The sequence below is a fragment of the Passer domesticus genome, chromosome 8 (genome assembly GCF_036417665.1).
Source record: "Passer domesticus isolate bPasDom1 chromosome 8, bPasDom1.hap1, whole genome shotgun sequence".
NCBI classification, from domain to species: Eukaryota; Metazoa; Chordata; class Aves; order Passeriformes; family Passeridae; genus Passer; species Passer domesticus.
Window position 1 is genome coordinate 48,745,663 of NC_087481.1, and position 16,183 is coordinate 48,761,845.

The 16,183-nt window shown below is 45.3% G+C and overlaps 1 protein-coding gene across 2 annotated transcripts in view; it reads left to right on the plus strand.

Annotated features, from left to right (window-relative positions):
- The window catches only part of MXI1 (MAX interactor 1, dimerization protein), a 55,420-nt gene that overhangs the window by 36,713 nt on the left and 2,524 nt on the right, over nucleotides 1–16,183 (plus strand). For both annotated transcript variants that reach the window (XM_064431264.1, XM_064431265.1), the window contains exons 4-5: nucleotides 14,245–14,359; nucleotides 15,514–15,685. In XM_064431264.1, the coding sequence (XP_064287334.1) occupies nucleotides 14,245–14,359; nucleotides 15,514–15,685 (287 nt within the window). The remainder of the gene's footprint in view (nucleotides 1–14,244; nucleotides 14,360–15,513; nucleotides 15,686–16,183) is intronic.

Consider the following 16,183-nt stretch of genomic DNA (forward strand, 5'->3'; position numbering starts at 1 on the left):
GCTGCTCCTGCAGCTGATTCAGGCCCTGTATCTAAAGGAGAGCAAGAAACTGTGTTCTTCAGATTTCTGTGGTTTCTGAAGTTTTCTGAAGCTGTCAGGGATGGTGCTGAGAGGGGCCTTGCAGCACTCATTTGCTGCCCTCATCCCAAGGCAGGATAAGCTCCATCTAAATCTTTTCTGGCAGGTGCCAATCTAGCATGGCTGTATAAGCATTTGACAGCAGGATTGCATAGGGAAAGAGTGCAGCCTATTGCTCTGATTACTGCTAGAAAGTTTTGTCTGACGTCTGACTTAAGAAGAAAATGATTTCAGCATTGTTCAAGGGAAGAAAAAAAGCTGTGCAAAATGGACTGCCTTTGTGAGTGTGAAGAGTCCCAAATGCTGAATATGGCAGTCGACTTTCCTAGCAAGAATCACTCTGTTAGACCCTCAAAGTATGCTGAGGAGTTGTGGCTGAGATAGGCAGATGTAGGGAACAAAAAGCATGGATCTTTTTCTGATGCATGCATTTCCCACTACACCTAACCCAAGGAGCAAGGCTGATGCCAAAAAAAGTGGGAAACTGGATGGGAACATTTCATCTCCCATGGATGTTCTATGTAATATGACCCTCTTAGGAAATGTGCAGAGCCTGTTCTCCATGGTGTGACTTCTTTTAAACTTTTCTTGGCTTGGAAAAGCAGCTTGGTATTCACTGGAAAAAGCATATATGGAGATACATTTCAGTGAAGGGATTGCAAAAGGAGAGGAGAAGCAAAATCTTATATCTAGTGTCATGTACTTCAGGAAAACATGTGGAGGCTCTTTGGAGTCATGAGTGTCTCTTGGAGTTTCTTTGAGTTGTGTGTTGTGGTGATCTTTGCAATGAGTACACGTGGTGGGGAAAGAGCAGAATGGGAAGGGGTTTGTGCTGTGTGTTGGGCACACTGGAAGTGTTCAGCAGCTGTCAGAGAGGAAAGCTGTGGTACACAAGCAGGGGACTCCCATAAGCCCTCCAGGCTGGCTCCCAGGTCTGTGCAGACAGCACTGGCTTGTGCTTTCCCTCAATCATCCAGGGAAAGCAAATTGCATGAGGTTCTTAAAGGATTTTTTTATTTTTTCATTTCAAAGGAGCTTTTTCTTTTTTAAATTGTTCTGTTACTTAAAGTGAAAAATATGATTAATCTTGCCAACGTTTGTAATCTTCCCTGTAATTCTGGTGGTACTCAGGGCAATGCAGCACCCAGAGTTAAGTGTTTCCTATCCCCCATGTAAAACCAATAAGCCAATGTAACCTTTGTATTTAAAAAATAGAAAGAAGAGGAAGCATCCTATGTAGGTGTTTATTTTTTAGAATGGTGTGATGTCTGAGCTACTGTGGTGTATATTTTTTATGGGGCCTAAACCATAATGGGTTTAACAGTAGGACATCAGAAACTAAAGGTTTTTAAGAAGCAAAAAGTTTTATGACTGTGTGATCGCAGTGTCAACAATACAGCCTTCATCTTGTCTTCCTGATTATGACTAAACTCCTTTGAAATTCCATCTTGAGAATTTCTGACAGAGATAACAGAAGACCTCAGATAGATTTTGTTGCATATATGGAGTAGAGAGGAATTACTGGTCCATTTTGGGCAATGTGGTCATGTTGCATTCTGAGCCTTATTAACTACCAGGGGAAGATGGATGAATTGGCTTCCCAGAGAATCCTGGTCTCTTGGCTCTTCCCACACCTTTGTCATTGCTGAGCTACATGAGCACCTGAAAACCAGGAGTAGCTATAGCTGGGCAGTACTGTATGAAGGAATTAGGATTAGCTCCATTTTGTGGATGAGTGGTGTGTACTTCAGTTCCTGAAGGATTTGCCTGGGGTCATGCAAGCTGTCTGTGGACAGGTCTGATTCTCACTTCAAGGTCCTGCTGCATAACCCTTTCCTGCTTGTGGAAATGTCATCTCCAGTTTGCTACTTTGCCCTTCCTGAAAGTGCCTGCAAGCTCTGCCAGCTCCTGGCTAGCACAGCACTAGGAAAGTCAAAACGTGTGTCCTTCTGGTTTGTAGTTTGGCTCTCATGCTGAGGAAACCCAGCACAGGCTCTCTCTAGGTGAATTGTATTTGGATAAAATTACCTTTTATTGTTTTTTTACCTATGATTTTTAACAGCAGTGTTTTTTGAAACCAACAAGGAATCATTCCAGGATGGGATGCAACATAGAAAATAAAATATCTGATTGGTGAAGCAGTAGTGAATCTTGCCTAAATTCATAAGACCCCGAGAGTGACATAAGCACTACAAAAGAGCAAGGAAGGAGGGTGGGACTGTGATTATAAAGTGGTGCTGCTGCAGGTATTTCTGTAAGGTCATTATTTTCTTAATACTGCTCTGATAGCAGAGCAAATGGAAACCAGTTTCCACCAAACCAGAGGAGTAGGTGTTCCAGCTCCTCTCTCTTTCTCTTTGTCTTTTTAAATAATTTTTCTTTCCAAAACAAGCCATGAACCTTTCAGTGTCTGGTTTGTTCCAAGTGGGGTCCTAACCCTTTTCCTGCTGGGAAAATACAGGGTCAGCAAGCATAAGGCAGCTAATCCTCCTACAAATGTTAGTTTACTCAGCTACAGCTGTTCTTGGTTTGGAGAATCAAATTTGTATCCATTTGTGGCATTGAAGACCCAGACAGGGGTCATAATGGTCTTCTCCAGCTGATCAAAAGTTCACTAGGTAGAGCATCCTGTGCTTAATATAATGATTTTTGAGCCTTGTTGAAAGCAGTGGAAGTTTTTTTTTGTTGAGCTGAGGCAAATGAAGCAATTTGCATGTCTTAGAGATATTTTTGCTTTCTTGCTTCCAGCCCAGGGAAGTTGTTTCCAAGCAGCCAGCTCCATGCTTTTTCCTTGTTTGAGGTTTGAGCCATCTTGCATCTCTTGGCCTTCACACACTCCTAAAGGAGAGAAAGAAAATATAAGAAAGGTGCCCAGTTAAAGGGAAAGGGCAAGGCAGGGGGTTTGTATTGTTCTTTCCCCTTGAAGTTTATATTGTTTTAATTTTCTAGGCAATAAACTTGGCTCCTCTTTGGAAGACCTGTATTGAGAAAGAGTTTGTATTAGCACATCACACCAGCTAAGCAGAGGCAAGGTGTGTTTTCACACTCCCTGGTGCCTCCTTTCAAAAACTTTTTTTTTTTCCTGGTTCCTCTCTATGTGGGTTTAGGGCATGGCTCACCTGCTGTCAGTGTGCTGGGAGCTGTGCTCTGCTCCCCTCCTGAGTAACAAGTAAAGGAAACTTAAGTTAAAACCATTTGTTACTTAATGTTAGCCAACTCCTAGCCTCTTGAAATACAGGAATGCTGGGTTTTCTGTGTAAGAATATATATTTCCTTATATCCAGTAGGAAAAGTACTGCTAGAATGTCTTAAGTTCTCCTTCCTATGCTTTTCTTCCAAACATACATCAAAGAATGACCTTGGCTGGTAATTAATTTTCCTTGGGAAGTTTGAGGTTAAATTTAAAATAATTTTACAAGGTGAAATTACATGCACTGCTTCCCTTGTTCCAGATGTATGCCCTCTATACCTGAAAGGTACAGTAGATATTTGATGACTCCTTAAATATTTCTGACAGTGTGAAGAGATATTAGATGAAGAGCACATGCTTTCCTTCTGGCATAAAAGATTTTGTGTAAACAAGTATGTCAAATGGTCACATTCTTAGAATATACTTTCATTAGGAATTTTCTTCCATCAGAAAATAGATGCATGTGATGGAAAAATTCTTAGTGCCTATAACTTACCTGTGTAATTTTTAAAATTATGTTAATGACAAAAAGAACTTCTGGTACCAGATAAGAATTTATTTTTGATATTGAAAAATTTCCCACTCATTATTTTAAAAAAAGGAAATATGTTTTCCCCAATAACAAGTTAATAGCATCCTTTACTCTTCCAGTGATGTACAAATGTCTGTCTTATGAAGGAAATGCTTGCTTTGTTCAGCTGGTTAATGAAAGTACAAGTTTGAAACCTGACTGTATTTGGAAGGCATCAAAGTCCAAGGTCTCTTTCAGTAGCATTGCAAAGAAAAAGGGGCTTTGGGGAACTGTGTGTGCTTCTACTGCTATGACACCCTGTGGACCAGGGGAAGCTTTTCTGCTGTAGGCAGCAGACCAGTCCCTGGCTGCTCTCCAGCTGCCTGCTGGGTTAAGCTGTCTGCTGCCTTGGGTTCTGCCAGGCGCAAGTGCAGGGTCTCCAAGGGTCCCTGCAGATCCTTGCTAATTCATCTGTTTTCTGGTGGACACTACCTTTGCTTTCTTCTGGAGAGGCTGGAAGGACCTGGTGGCAGTAGATCTGAGCTGGAGAACTTTCCCATTGCCTGGCAGTTTTAGGGGTCATTAAGGATTATGGAGTGAGAGCATCTCTGCCTCTCAGTGTTTGACTGCAGAAGCCTTGCAGGAGTCCAAAATACCTCTTCATTTCAAAGGCATTGTGCTTAGCCAGGAAACCTCTGAACAGAATAATCAAGAGTAGCTGGAGAGTTTGGAAAATCTTGGCAATCTTTGCCAGTGACCTAATTCTAGCAGTAAAGCTGAAAATCCGTAGATTGCAGCAAAGCAGGTTAGTGCCTCTCTGCAAGGAGGCAGGTTTCTGATGAATGGCACAGCTGCTTTGCAGGCATGTTGGCAGCATGCAGGAGGACTCTGCACTGACTTGGCTTTGAGCACACTGTGTATCCCTAGAAGGATAATTACAATGGTATTAGTGAGAACCAGGGCACAGGACACTGCTGGCTATTTAAAGAGCAGGTCTATTTTTAACCACCTTTTAGCAAAGATGGAGTTTTTATTAGACTGGGCTTTATAATTAACCAGCCTGGGTTGTATGTTGATGTTTACAGCTTTCTTTGCATGTTCCCTGATAGTCAAATGCAGGATTGTAGCCATGTCTTATGGCCAGGGTAGGAAATTGCAATATCTGCATGCTTGGTAGCACATTGAAAAGTTGGTGGCAAATGATCTTTACCTACATGTGGCCATGCCAGTGGCACCTGGGCTGTGTTTTCATTTAGAAGGAGAACATGATGTAGGGCATTTGTGGCCTGTGGTGGCTGTTTGGTTTAGCACAGCTCAGCCTAAAAGGGGTTTAGCTGGTAACATTGTCCTCTGTGCTACACTAAAATACAATTAATTATATTCACCAGGCATTAAAATACTTTCTGACTAATGTCCAAGATCGATAATAGGAGATCCTCAATTATAAATTCAGGGGAAAATCTGCTCCAGAGCATCTGTTGCTATTTGACATCTCTTAATAACTGTCCAGATTTCTTGCAAGGAATGACAAAGAGGAGCTGGAAGCTGGGAAGAGAAAGTGGCGGACGGGCACTGAGGTCAGTGTTAGAGCTGTATGAAAATGAAGGGTTGAGTTAAAATGCCAGGCATTGATTGATTCCATTCCTCTGCTGGGCAGATGGCCACCTATGCTGCTCTCATCACCTTCTCATTGTGAAGCCCAGGTTATTGCATTTGATCTTTCTCTACTGAGTTGAAGCAGCCCTGTCTCATCGGTGCCTCTGAAGATCAAAGGGGTTATGAAAGGATGAGCAGTTATGTTACCGAGCAACTGTGAGTTCATTCTGGAGGAGGAACCTTCCAAAATGGCATAATTTTTATTACTGTGAGCATCAGTATTCAAAAGTTTTTCACATCTCCTTTTCTAGTTTTGAAATTTGTGAGATTACAGGTAGTCTCTCTTTTTTAGAAATTGTTTTATTCATTTAAATGAACTTCTGTCTTCTAGCCCTATAGTTCAAAGCAGGAAACCTCAATAGGTGCAGCAAATAGGACCCAAAGGCCCAGAGGTTATGCTGTGAATAAAATTAGTCCCAGATATATCACTTCAGCTTCAGAATCATAGTGTTGCTTTAGTATAGTTATTTGGGATCTGCTTGATTTAGGAATTTTGAGTGCAGACACGGGAACCTGTTTCAATGTCTGTGCATTTGACAACTGTATACTTGTTTCAAAGAGTTTCCAGTCCAGAAGACAGTCAGAGAAGAGGACAGAAACAAGGCCTGGACAGGCTGGAGGATGGCAGCTAGTGATAGCACAGCAGAGCAAGTAGTGCTCTCAGAGAAGAGAGTGAAAAGGAGGTAACAGAGACTCATGTGAGATGAGAGCAGTCCTACTCCCTGAAGTGCTCTCTGAGATGAGGGTAGGACTCCTAAGTTTACAGAAGTTCAGTCCTGTTCACAGCTGTGTCTGCAATGCTGTGGCTTTGAATCCTGGAAGTCCACATAACTCCAAGTGTATGAAGGCCACCCCCTGCACTCACTGAACAGTGTGATTTGCCCTCAACATCTGCACAGTGTGAACAGACTGATCAGCCGCAGGGAGATACAGTCAGGGCTGTCAGTTACCACTCCATGCTGCAGCCCAGGAGACACCTGTTCTGCAGGAAGTCCAAATCTTTCAGCCAGATCCCCCATATTTCACCAAGGCATTGGAGGCTGCCTGATTTCCCCTCCCTCCATCCCTTTTTGAAAACCATGAAGTAATTAATTTGCCTTCAAAATCATAACATAATTAGGAGAGCTCTCTCAACAATATTCAGTTTTATACCTAGAAGGATCCCAGGAAATGCAGAGATTTTGACAGCTGTGTGATGCAGAGGGAGGTGGAGGAGCTTGTCTTTCTCCAGACTGCAGTAGTAGGCTAGAAAGATCCACGTTGGACTGGGCCAGTGGTGGCAAGACATCACTTGGCACAAGGTTTGTTGGTCTTGCAGCTTCTGTTTGCCAAGAACCTGAAACTCTTCCAAAGTTGATATTAGTAATGAGTGTTCCCATCTAGAAGAGTTGAGGGTAGAAGTAATTTCTGTGTAAGGTGTGCTTGGCCATACACTCACACTGCAGTGCAAGGCCACACAGGGCTCAGGGGCAGTCAGGGTTTGTAGCATGGACACTTTCAAAGTGTACAGTGGAGGGTGTGGGGAGTACATGTTCAGGTAAAACCCTTGCTTTGTGCTTACCTTAAGGCTTGCAGCTCCTGTTGCAGATGGGGAGAAGGGTTTGTGTGCCCCAAAGTCGACCATTTTTTCCTGAGTATTTCAGTTTCTTGGCAAGATGCTCCCTTTCCCAGGGTACCTGGTTTTGGTTTTGTCTCTGAGGTGGCCTTTGGACAAAATGCTGCAGTTGTGGAGTACGTCAGTACATTGCTGTTTGTATTTTGCTTCCACTTATGGCCTTGAATCACAACTCTGCTTTCTTATGCCCTGTGCCACCCCTTATCTGCCTGGTGCATGGCTTGTGACCAGGCAGAGGTACATTGATTTGTGTGACTTTGAAAAACTGCATTGCCTTGGGGTTGTGGTTTTTTTATTATTTCTATTATTGTTTTACCATCTTTAGGTCATAGATCTCATAATTTGCAGTTAGTTTTTCCTTTGCCCTTGCTTTGAGAATACAGTTGGGTGCATGTTCATCTCTAACTTTTGTAGACAGACCTGACATGGTTAAGATAAAGTTGAAAATGTTGCTTGTAGAACTTTTTTGTTCCTTTAAATTCCTATTTATAGTATGTTGTCAAGTCTTTTTATTGTCAGTCTTAAATTTTCATTTCTTTGTTTATTTTCAATGGTAGATCTTTACATCTAAAAATTTTAAAATATGATGGATTTTTTTCAATTCATTTTCATGGCAGATTTTATTATAATTTGGAATACAAATAATTTGGAATACTCGTACGTGCCAGGGAGCCATCGGTAGAAATTGACTGGAAACAGGGTCAGATGTGCAAGTATCCCCTTCCAACTGGGAGCAAACAAAGGTATCGCGAGGAGAGACCTGATTTAAAATCCAAAAGCAAGGCTTGTTGCGGGCGACTTCGCAGCTCAGGTGGAGAATATGAACTTTTAGCTGTGCATTTGTGTGTCAGATTTCCTTCTGAGCCGTGTGTCCACGGTGCCCTGTGGAGCCGGGCGAGGAGGAGGGCTCGCAGCATTGCAGGACGCGCTGCAGCCCCGGCAGCGGGGCCCAGCCTGCTCCTGCCTCCTCCAGCCCGCTGCCAGGTGCTTGGAAAAACCCCTGGGCTGGCTGGAGACAAGTGCTGGGTAAAGCAAGGAGCGGATACCTCGCTGAGAGGGCTGGGCTGGAGGTCAGGGACGAGAGTAAGGAAAAAACATCAAGTCGTGCGATGGCTGTTGGAGATAAGCAGCCTCTGACCTGTGAATTGCTTTTAGAAGGAAAGCGTGTTTTCCCTGCCCTGTGGTTTTTGCATGTGTTTCTCATTACTTTTATCTGAAAATCATTCCCGTACATTGAATTATTGATGTGGGGTCACATGTGTTTCTCCAAGAATTGCTTTCTTTAACCAGTGATCCCTCCTGAATTTTTTAGACAATCTGTTAGGCTCTGAAATCCAAACAAAGTCGGTGGTTTCTAATTTCAGGGTTAAATTAGATTCGACTTTGAAAAGGCTTTGAGGGAAGAGGCAACATATGATAATGTCCTTCTCCATGTTAGGATCCTCCTTCTTCTGGTTCTTTTGGTGCTTCTTTTGGTTTGGTTCTATTTTTTTAACATCGCACAAAGATCAAGTGTCTGATTTAGCCTCAGTGGAACTTGAGCATATTCCTAATGTTGAGCACATGCTTAAATCCTCTGTTGAATTCAAGCCCTATAGACCTGGAGGCATAAGTACAAAAATATCTGGGAAATGCTTTTCTTTACCCTCAGATGCTCCCCTCTTTCAACATACAAAATTAAGAATTCAGCATTTTGAACTGCTGCTGGAGGCGAGTTGGTCATTTCCTGCTGGGAGGGAGGCTTGATCTTTTAAAGATGGGAAGAGTTTGTGTGTGTGTCTCTGTGTGTTTGTGTGTGTTTTGCAGATGTTCAGGCCTTGATTCAGCAAAGTCTCTCAGCAGTGTCTGACGGGGGGATAGTGCTGAGTCTGGTAAACCTGCTGCTCCAGAGCTGAGTGTGTGCACGTTTGCCTGACTCCTCAGCAGAGAAAGTTTCTTTTCTCAGTTTCCATCGCTTCTGCTCATAGTGGAAGTTGGCAAGGACCCTGCACAAATCCCAAACCACTGCTGGCAAAGCAGCTGCCGTCTCTCTGGCAGTGTTAACATTCAGGGATGGCTCGTGTCTGCAGCGTTTCTGCAGCATTGACCAGAGGAGGATGGTGGGGGCTGCACAGGGGCTTGGCTGAGCCCTCCAGGGCCCAGGAAGGGAAACTGCCAGTGGCCTTACAGCCCTGGGCTGGCCCCTGCAGGGACCCCGCTGGGCATTGTCAGGAGGTTAGGTTTCCAGCCCCTGTGTAGCCACTTTGTGACCAGCAGACACAGGGCTTGGAGCTGCCAGCACAGGTCCCTCAGCTCTCTGGGGACTTCCCAGCAGGGAGGAAGCTGGTGGCTTTGTGCCCAGCTTGCTGTGGTGCAGAGTGTTGTGCTAGATTGATTCCTACCCAAACTCCTCAAAATTCAGAGGTGTGGGGGAAGGAAACAGAGACTTTTTTTTTTGCACCCACACCTTTTTCTGCAGTGCAGTTTTGATTCAGGCAAAAGAGAGCCCAGTTCCTGCAGTGGGATTTGCATGTGTGTTGTACACTGAGACAGCTGAAGCTGTGAGCAAAAAGCACGCATAAATAAAGGCTTCCTCCCTGTGCTTTATATAATCAGAGTGGGTGATGTCATTGGAAGCTGGAGAGGAGAGCAGGCTGTGAAATTACAGCCCTCTGCAGCCAGACAGAGCCAAGTGCAAGGGGGGGCTGCACAGAGCAAGAGCCAGGCTCCCCTGATACATGCTCAGGACAGAGGACCTTGGAGGGGAGCTGGGGGTAGAAGTAGATAATCCTGATACAGTCAGATAATCCAGATACAGTCAGAAGCTCTTGCACAGGCACAAAGGGAAAGCAGGGAGAACAGCAGGTGCCTAGTGAGCAGCACTGGGGCTGCCATTTCAAGGGCCAGCACTCCCTTTCTCCTCATGAAGCCATCTACAGCTTATGGATCTGCTGGGAGAGCTGTGGGGCTGCTGGGCTTTGTCATCCTTCTGCTTCAGTCTCCTGGCCCATTGCAGCTCCTGGCAGAGAAGAGAGGGCATCCTTGCCCTGCCTGCACTCCACATCCCAGAGGAACTTGCTTCCAGTCCCTTCCTGGCCGCACACAGGGGAGGAAGCACAACAACAGAGGGGCTCTGTCCTACCCAGAGTGGCCAGGTGAAACAAGATAAAGGGTGATCATCAGCTCTTTGGGACAGGGCTTATTTGGCTCTGGCTTTCTGAAACCTCTCAGGTGTTTTACTCAGTTTTTGGCCATCCCACTGCCCCCCAACATGGGAATCTCAAACAGGAGTTTTCCCTCTCATCAAGCTGAGCAGGAAGAGAGGACCAGGCTCATCCCTTGGCAAAGTGGAGAGCCCCTTTCTTTCAAATCTTTCACAGATTTCTCTTTCAACACATCAAGCATCTACAATGTGCTCAGTATGCTGCTGCAAGAGCCTGATTTTTTCCCACTTTGGCAGGAGGAAGGGCTGCAGCTTTTCCCATCTCCCCTGCAGCTAGCATGCAAAAGCTTCAGCCTCTGCTGAAACTGGAATTCTCCTTCTGTCATCCTCTGTCTTCCTCAGGATCAAGAGAGCGAGAGGCAGCAGCCCTTTGCACCAAGCCTGCCTTGTTTCTCTGTTATATAACAATATGGGCTTTTAGACTTGTTTTTCTAGATATTGGCAGATGCGTCAAATATTGGCATAATCCAGTGGTTTACATGGAAAGCCGTCTGGCTCTGTCTGGAGGCTGCACAATGCTGGTATTTTCATTGAAAACAAGAGCCTGCAGCATTGTCAAAGCCATGTTGCAACAGAATCCAGGTAAACAAGGGGAAAAGACACTCACATCATGGCCTGACCTGGGGAATTACAGCTGCCCAGGGGCAGCTCCAGGACTTGATAAGAAAGATTAATGGCTTTGCAATTGCTTTCTCTCTGAAATGGTCTTTTAGCTAAGTCTTCTGTGATGGTTTTCAAAGAATCACAAAGTCATTTCAGTTGGAAAAGACTTTCAAGACCATCGAGTTCAACCTTTGACCGCTCACCATTTTGTCAGCTAGACCATAGCCCTCTGTGCAACATCTAGTTTGGTGAGCAGTGACTCCATCTGCTCCCAGGGCTCTGGAGTTTTATTTCTGATGCACCCACCAGTCTGTCAGACCTGCGGTGTGTGCTCTGTGGTTTAAGAACCCATCATAGTCCACTGGGGCTGTTGGAAATTAAGAGAGATCAGGGACTATGATTGGGTTAGATTTTAAAAATGAAAAAATAAGGAAAGTATTGAATGCTGCAGAGGGGTAACAGCTGGGGAAGTTGTTCAGTTTGATCTCTCTGAAGGAAGGCAACGTGCTCACATACCAGGACAGTTTACAGGCTTGGCTGCTCCTTCCCATCCCAGTGTGGCTCAGCCTGGAGTGCGAAATAGTGAAATTTATAGGGGGAAAATCCAGTGGCAGCACAGAAGTAACGCCTTTGGTCAGACCTCTTTGAGACCTGTCTTAGCTCAGCCAGCACCACCTGCCCCTGCAGTGTGCTTCCAGCCCGAGCCGTGCTCTGTGCTCTTGTGAGCTTATCAGCTCATACCACACTCGTGTCCCAGGCAGGTGGCCCCTCCTGATGCCTGGTGTGCTGGCAAGGGCCATCACCCCTGCTGCAAGCCACAGCCTTTGGCCAGCAGCCAGCAGAGCCAGGTGCAGCAGTGGCTTCTCTGAAAATGGTCTGCAGGAGCCTGGGACAAGCAGTAACCTTCTTCACTCCACCTTGGTCCTGGGGCACAATGGGAAGGTTTTCAAGGTTTTATTACGTGGCTGGACCATTGCCTGTAGCTTTCAGGTGCTTAACAGGGTTGATCTTGTTCAGTCTGCACATAACGCAGCTTTTGACGTGGCAGATCAGTGCCACCCTTTTGATTGCTGTCTCAGCAATCCAGCCAGTGCTTGCTCCTATCTGAAGCTGATCACTGGTTCCAGGAATTGCAGTTCCTGGTGCAGCCCCTTCCCAGTTCCTGGTAAAACACAATGCTGAGAATTAGCTCGAAGCTCAGGCTGTACATGTGTTGTCCATTTCTCTCTGCATTGAAGAGTAGACTGTGATGTCTTTGTCGCTGGTTGGATGTTGATTCCCCAAACTTTTTTTCCTGTTACACAAATAATTTGATTTTCACCATGGGCTGGGAGCTACCTCCAGGTCTGTGGTACCTGCCTGCAGCAGATGCTGTGTAACAGTCTGCTGTTAGGTGGAGCCCTCAGATCTGAGTTCTGCTCGATCTGAGTTTTTAACTTGGGCTGATCTGTAGGTGAAGTGTGTGGCTGGAGCTCCTACTTGTGCTGTGAGGAGACGCATGCTGCTCTGACAGCTATGACTCAGTGACTTGCCTGTGTGGCCATTCAGGAAGTCTGTGCCATATCCAAAAATTGGTTTCAAACCCCAGAATGTCTTTGACCACAAGATCCTGCTCCTCTTCATTTCTGTGCAAGAAGTCAGCATCCAGTCTCCCAAGGCATGACATGAGCTGTAGTGCCAGTGTGAACCAGCAATACTTTTTCATTGCTTACCCTTATGGTCATCATGAGACACAGGGCAAACACCTGTAGTGGGTGCACACTTCTGACCAAGCTCTGTGTTGAAAACTGGCTTCCAGGTAGAAAAAAATCCCCCCACGTCAACCATATGGGTTTAATGACAGTGGGGTTTGCCCTAGAGCAACTTGAGAAGTAAGAGATTAGATTGATGTGATTACTGTTCTTTCAGTTTGATTTTTGGATTATGATTTCCCTTTCCCCACCCCTGTATTTGTTAATGTTTAATGGAAAACATGCTTTCTTCAAGGCTCTTGCTGGTAATATGCAGCCCTGTGACTTATTGAAACAGAATGATGAACCCTTCGTAAAGAGATTTATGGTAGAAACTGTGAGGAGCTCACATCTACAGCACGGCCAGTGAACACTCCCCTGTGCTGACAGTTCATCAGCAAAACCCCTGACCCTTCCACCCTTAATCATCCTTGCTTGTCACTGACATAATTGCCTGATTACAGACTCCTCTCCCCCACCCCTTTCAAACTGGGTGCAATAGTGCATTTGAAAAACAAATGGAAATGAACTGTCCATGCTCTTTTTTTCTTTCTTTTTTTTTTCGTTCCCCTGCATTGAGATGGATCAGGCTAAGATTCAGTTTCTTTGTGCATGAGCAGGGGCTGGGATAGGCTTTCAAGAGTCTTTTGCACTGGTGTTTCTTGCATGTGAATGGTAAAGCTGATGTCATTGTGTTATTGATTGGGATGACAACTTTGGACATAAATCATTAATGTCTGGGAAAGAGAGAGGGAGGGGAAAAAGGCAACCCACACTCGATAGTTTTCCATAAATCTGGCGTTCATCCCTGCATATGTGAACTAGAGGAGGAGACAGTGGGAACAGTTTTCCTCTGCAGCCCGAGGACGATGTGTGTTGTCACTACTGCCTGAGCCATTTACCCCAGAACATGTTGCCATATTCTGCAGAAAATGGATCATATCACCAGCAGTGCTGTTGTGCTGGAGCCTGTCTTTGCAGATGTGAGCCAAGGTCAGAAGTCTGCCCGGGGGAAGGTCTTGGGTTCTCTCATTCCCACAGACCTTGTACCCCTAGCAGCATTTCAGACCTGGGCCCAGGAAGGAGTAAGAGTGCAGTTCTTGGGAACTACTATGCCTTTCACTCCTTGAATTGCCACCAGGGATTGTTTCAGTGTTTGGAATTGACCATTTTTTCATTGATGACCTTAATTTCATGCAAAAAGAAGGTGTTTGGGTCAGTTTATAGCAAATGTCCATGAGCTGGCAATGAACAAAGCATGCAGGGGGTAGCAGTCATTCAAAACTGCTTTCACAAAAGTTCTCAGCAAAACAGACAGCAAATGGCTCAGAGAGAGTGGAAATCCGTAAGATACTTGTACCATTTTCCTATGTGCCTTTGCCCCTGCACAAAGTTCATCCAGATGGGTCAGATTATCGGTTCAGACAGCAAGAAAATAAACAGTGTCTGTCAGAGGTTAGCAATAATGAAAGTATTGGTGAGCAGCTGGTGTTTGAGGCGTAAATAGTTCAGCAGCAGTCTGTGCTGGTACCTGAGGGGAATCTTGTGAAGCGTGGAAACAGGGAAGCCTGAAAACTGCCTCATAGCGGGGCAGAAGTGAGAGAAATTACATTCCCTTGCAGAAAGCATGGCTCTGATCCTCCTGTTCTCCCCTTGCAGCCGAGCCCACCTCCGCCTGTGTCTAGAACGCTTAAAAGTTCTGATACCGCTCGGACCAGACTGCACCCGGCACACCACGCTTGGGCTGCTCAACAAAGCCAAAGCACATATCAAGGTAAGAGCTGCCTTTCTCTGCTGCTTTCAGTGTGGGCTCTCTGCCTAGAGCTGACTCTGTTGAAGGAAACGTGACACTGTTAAAAAATAAATAAATAAATAAATAGAGCAAGCAAGCTTTGCCCCCTTGCTTAGCCATTTATCATTGCCACAAGCCACATTGTTGGAAGAGTCTAATGAACTCCTTAACTACAAAAATGATGGATTTGAAGAGCAAGGATCTTGTTCTGTATTGTGATCGTTTGTTGACAGCTGTATCTCTTTAAAGAAAAACATACCTAGTGCTGAGTGACTGCATTTTGATGTGAAATACAGCTTTTTTTTCTGGTGTGCTACTGAGTTTCCACTGCCAAAGCATTAGCACAAACCACAAGAGTGTGAGACAGGTTTGGCTTGCTGGAGTTCCATGTGTGAACCTTCCAGCTAGCCTAGCTCTTCCAGCTCCACTTTTGGCAAAGTGAAAAGAAAATGCAGCATTGTCAGTATCTGGGAGAGGCTGAAATACTTTGTTGCAGGTCAGGATATAGAGAGGGAAGATGGGTGATGAGGGAGGAAAAGTGCTGCCAAAGGGACAGAGTTAGCCTGAAATGACTCCTCCTTATGCAATGTGCTTGTCGTAGGAAACAAAGAACAGTACCCTGGTAGATTTCCCAGCTGTGATCAAAGAAATCTGTAGTAGGTTATGTAAATCACTCACTGAATAGAAAACTGTTTCTGAGAAATCCTTCTAAACCAAGCAGTAAGGAGCACAGAACTCCCGGGCCACGTTTTTATGTTGGAGCAGCTGGTAACAAACGCTGGAGTGGTTGGTCTGGGGGTGCGAGGCCCCGCCGTGGGCAGAGGCGGTAGTGCAGGTGTCCGATCCCGGCTGCAGTGACCTTCACTGCTGCAGTTCACAGCGTGTCCCCTGGAGAGGCTCAGTCCTCAGAGACTCTTTGTGCTAATGGGTATGATTTATCAGGACCTGAGAGGTGGAAAGATGTGGGGAGAAGGCATTGTGCTTGGAGACTGCGAGGCAGCTTGGTTCAGGGCACTTGTAGCTTGAATCCTTCTGGGACTGGGAAGGTCAGAGCAAGGCAGGTGGCAGGGCAGTGGAGGTGGGAGGGAAGGAAGAAAGGATAAAAACAATTACTGAGTTATATTTGGTCATGTCAGAAACTTGAAGAGGCTGAAAGGAGAAGCCAACACCAGCTTGAGAACCTGGAACGAGAACAAAGATTCCTAAAGAGAAGACTGGAACAACTACAGGGTCCTCAGGAGATAGAGCGAATACGAATGGACAGCATTGGATCTACCATTTCCTCGGATCACTCGGACTCGGAGCGAGGTGGGTGTTGCTGAACCAGCACAGAACTGCCAGGACTCTGAAGTGGGAGAATGAGATTCATCCATTTCTTAGCTCTCAGCTTCCCCTTCTCATGGCCTTTGGTGTTTAGGTTGCTGATTCTGCTCACACACAGGCACATACACACACATACATATGGAGAGTTTAGTATTTTGCATGAGTTCTAAGTCTGGAAGAATTGTTCTTGCTGTCAGCTTGATCTGATTTCCATGGCATTGAAAGATGGTAAAGTTGAGATGCTCATTGTGATTTTTGGTCTGCTGAATCTCTTGGCAGCACAAAGAGGAAAATGTAAGAAGATGTTAATAAGACTGGAACCAATGTTTCACACACCTACCCCCCAGCCCCGCTACCAAACTTCCCACTGAGTTCACCTTTTCAGTCAAAACTGGCTAGATACATCTGAATGGCTAACTGAATTAAGATAACTTCCTTTTTAAAAATATCCCTGCAGTGGACAGACCATTAGGCACAATAGAT